General features: G+C 32.2%; 1 protein-coding gene across 1 annotated transcript in view; it reads right to left on the bottom strand.

Annotated features, from left to right (window-relative positions):
- Positions 1–3,346: 3,346 nt before the first annotated feature.
- Positions 3,347–3,989, bottom strand: part of LOC106314786 — a 4,010-nt gene continuing 3,367 nt past the window's right edge. Inside the window, exons 3-4 of the mRNA XM_013752606.1 lie at positions 3,706–3,921; positions 3,347–3,628 (exon numbers count right to left, since the gene is read on the bottom strand). Of these exons, the coding sequence (XP_013608060.1) occupies positions 3,347–3,628; positions 3,706–3,921 (498 nt within the window). The remainder of the gene's footprint in view (positions 3,629–3,705; positions 3,922–3,989) is intronic.

The following is a 3,989-nucleotide window of genomic DNA, read 5'->3' as shown; positions in this document are numbered from 1 at the left end:
TGGGACGACTTACTAGTAAGTCGTCTGATGTACAGTATTCAACAGACGACTTACTAGTAAGTCGTCCCAGACCCTAAATTTAACCCCTAAACTAAATTGAATAAATTAACTAACTAACCACGTTATAAAGCCGTAGTTATACTTAAATAGTGTTTACTATACACTGAAATAAAGACACTTAGGTAAATTTTAAAGTTTTCAAAAAAACATTTATGCATTCCAAAATCTAACCCTAAGAACACATACAATACTACAACATATGTTAGCAAAACCTAAACCAAAGAATATCGTGACTCATTACTTTCACTCATCTATGTTAAAAACAATTAAATTTTGTTATATCTTAATTTATATCTCTTAAAACATATGTTAATTATATGATTTCAATTTTTCATTTATCAAAATATTTTTTACAAAAATTTTAAATTATTTCAAGAAGAAGTAGACCAGACGACAGACGACTTACTGGGGTTAGAAACGTAAAAAAAATTCGGTTTTTTTTGTTTGTTCACAAGGGGCTGGTTGTAATTTCAATAGTTTTTTAGGTTACTTTTGCATTTGATTCAAGTTTGAGTTTACATATATGTTTGAAATCAAGTTGTGAGTCATATTTGACAATTTTTGTAATAATGATTATATAAAATATTTTTACAAATTTGTGGGGCTATTCTTTTTTTTTTATTTTTTGTCAAAAAAATGAAAAAAAAAACAATCTCCCCATAAATGCCATATTTTCCTATAATGGACTATAGAATTTAAAACTTATATTTACCGTACACCATCCAAACAGTAAAGAACCGTATATATGACTGTGTACGCCGTATTTTAGAAGTCTGCATATATATAAATATATACAAGATATAATGGGATCAGTTTTGTTTTCTCTAGCAAGTGAAAGATATACTAATGTCGGAATAACTTTTCTTGTTTAAAGATAAATGTACAACAAAAATGTAACCGAAATTCTTTTACGTGCAAAAAGTTTATAGATCAAAAAACCCTTTTTATACAAATAGGTGGAAAAGAAAACGTATATATACGGCTAGGCTATGAATCGAACATATATCATAAATGTAAGAATAAATCATCTTGGAATCAGACAATTCTTGGTCCATACAATTTCTCATGCGAAATAACATGTGAGATAATAATGTCCGGATGGAATAAACTTTTAAACAATTCTATTCCGGTCTAGTTACCCAGACCACTTCAAAATTGAGTAATAGAATGTCCGTTCAACGTAAAAAAAAAAAAAACAAGAAATATGATTGTAAGAAATAAGAAATTTTTTATAAAAAAAAGTATATTTAGAAAAACAAAAGTGAAACTGAAAGAGAGTACCAGTCGATCCCAACTTAAGTTTGAGAGAGAGACTTAACGAGTAAGTTATGAGATGTTGGTCTGACTCAATTTTCTACTCTCATTTCTTTATTTTGAATTATTTCAGTTTTAATATTGTAATTTCTTTATCTTTGGACCGGTGGTTTTGCTTTTTAATTCTCCTTTTCTCCCGTCGAGCAATAAAGATCACAAAGTCCGCCAAACCAAAGTTGTTGTATTTTTTACCTTCAGCTTTCCAGGATCAGACTTTGAATTTAGAAATAGCATTTATGTTATACTCCTTTTATATGTATAATGTAATCTTGTATACTCTAAAGTTACACTTAGTATCCCTTTTAAAAGAATAAAGATAATTGTTTCGACGTTAAGGAAATGCATTTATACTCATCTGTTGGATGACTATTCCTGTTGAATCTGAATTTGAATGCAAAGCTATATTTTTGAGAATAATACAAGTTGTGAAAAGCTCGCTTATAGTCCGGGAATATTGTATAAAAACAAAAATATTATATTTTGTGATAAAAATATACTCTTCTTTAAATTCCACAAAGTTGATCTCTAGAATTTTGAGTAAAATTGATATATAGTTTTTTCAACCAAGCTTATAATTAAGCTGTTTGTTTTAGTGATGTCACAAACACAGATTAATACTTGGAAGTATTATTGTTTTATTGTATATATTCTTTAGTATGGCATTCCCCGTCACGAAAAAAACTAATTGCAATTTGTATGTTAGTAAAAGAAATAGAAAAGATTAAGTTTTCAAATAAGAATCTGACGTTGGACTCCCCACGCAGCGATTTGGATTTGGTACTTTTCTTCCCCTCTAAGATGTTGCCTTTCAGTTTTCTTTTTACTTTTAAACTTTAATGATTTGACGACCTTGCTTAAGTTGTGCACAAAAAAAAAAGGACGACCTTGCTTAAGCAACTACTTACACAGATAAAAAGTTTCAATTCTTTATAACGTAATGTTCTAAGTTGATGGATGAGATGTTAATATGGTTCAAATTGTTAGAAATTTGAAATATCAATTCATGGTTTGATAATTGAACTGAAGATTGTAATGGTGAGTTAAATGTTATTAGATAGGTATACGAAGTGTTAAACACTAAACGGCTATGATCCAATGAACTGTGGAGAAGACATTTTAAAGATACTCGACGATACTAAACGGATATGATCCAATGAAGTGTAGGAGCTGTGTAACACGATTGTAATGGTTTCCTTGTAAGATACTAGTGGATAAAAACTGTCATTTTTGTGCCTCTAAATCCTAAAATTCGTTGTTGCTAGCGGCTGGGGTGCCATTCCTGCTCATTCTGGTATGATTCTCTCCCATCTTACTTTGTTGTGTCTTGTTCCGGTTTTTTGACATACATCTGTTCCAAATGCTGCAAAATTCGAAAGGAATCGCTCCAATACCTGTAGATGAAAATAAACATGCAAATGCAATATACGCTTCTAAATGTATTCACTACAAGAAAACACGTCAGTTGCAAGGGAAAACTGCATCGCAATTCCGTTGCAAATCGCTTATTGCGAGGGTTTTGCGAGAAACCACGTTCCCTCGCAAATCGCTCGTCGCAAATGAAAATCACTCGCAAAACGCTCGCAAATTTGCGACGGAAATAAATTCCTTGCAAATTTGCGACGGAATGATATTCCTCGCAAATTTGCTACGGAACTGATTTCCTCGCAAAAATTTGCGACGGTTTAGTTGTTCCTCGCAATTTTGCAATTAACAGTTTCGTCGCAATTTTGCAAGGGTTTTATTCCGTCGCAAAATTGTGAGGCTTGTTCCGTCGCAAATTTGCAAGTCATTTGCGATTAATTAATTTTTTTCCTGCAGAATTTGAAATTTTATAAATTATTATACATTTATAAAATTCTGAAGAGATTTAAATAGTTAGCAAAAATATTACTAAAATAGAAAGAAATTCAAGAGTCATTACACAAACACATACAAAAAAGTTTCAAGTCATTAGAAAGTGATAGAAAACAAACTAAATAGCATCAGATTCATCATCATCACCAGAAGCAGAAGACACGTCTTCAGACTGGAGAATGTCGGCCACGGTAGAGTCTTTGCTAGCGAGATGACGAACGATCTTGTACAGCTTCGAAATTTCATTTCCCTGGCTCTCAATCTTTTGAGCTTGGTCATAGATGATCTTCTCCAAAGATTGGTCTCTAGTACTGCTAGAAGGAAACGAAGCAGGAACAGATCGTAAAGATGTATTTAGAGAACCCACTCCATACAGTCGTCCCTTTTTGCGGGGAGCGAACTGCATAAAAAATCAAAGAAGGATCAATATCAAAGAAGACTTTAAAAAATTTGAGATTGAAAGCAGTAATAAATTACCTCACAATAGATCTTGCTCTTTTCCATTGGAGAGAGGCCACTAGAACCAGTGCTCTCGGGATCATCACTAGCAGCCTGAGATAATTCCTGAAATTTAGATGTCACATCGTTGTAGAGCTGCTCAGATTTGCCATCAACAAAAGAACCATCCGGGTTTCGTTTAGTGATCTCGAGAACCCCAAGCAAGTCTGGAATAGAACATCCAGTTTGCTCAGCCTACAATTTAAAAGATCAAGTTAAACCTTAAAAATGAGATCACAACTTAGATAAAATAGGCAATTTCA

Source organism: Brassica oleracea, chromosome C9, assembly GCF_000695525.1.
Source record: "Brassica oleracea var. oleracea cultivar TO1000 chromosome C9, BOL, whole genome shotgun sequence".
Classification (NCBI taxonomy): Eukaryota; Viridiplantae; Streptophyta; class Magnoliopsida; order Brassicales; family Brassicaceae; genus Brassica; species Brassica oleracea.
Note: the sequence above shows the minus strand (reverse complement) of the source record. Positions and strands in the feature narration are given on the sequence as shown.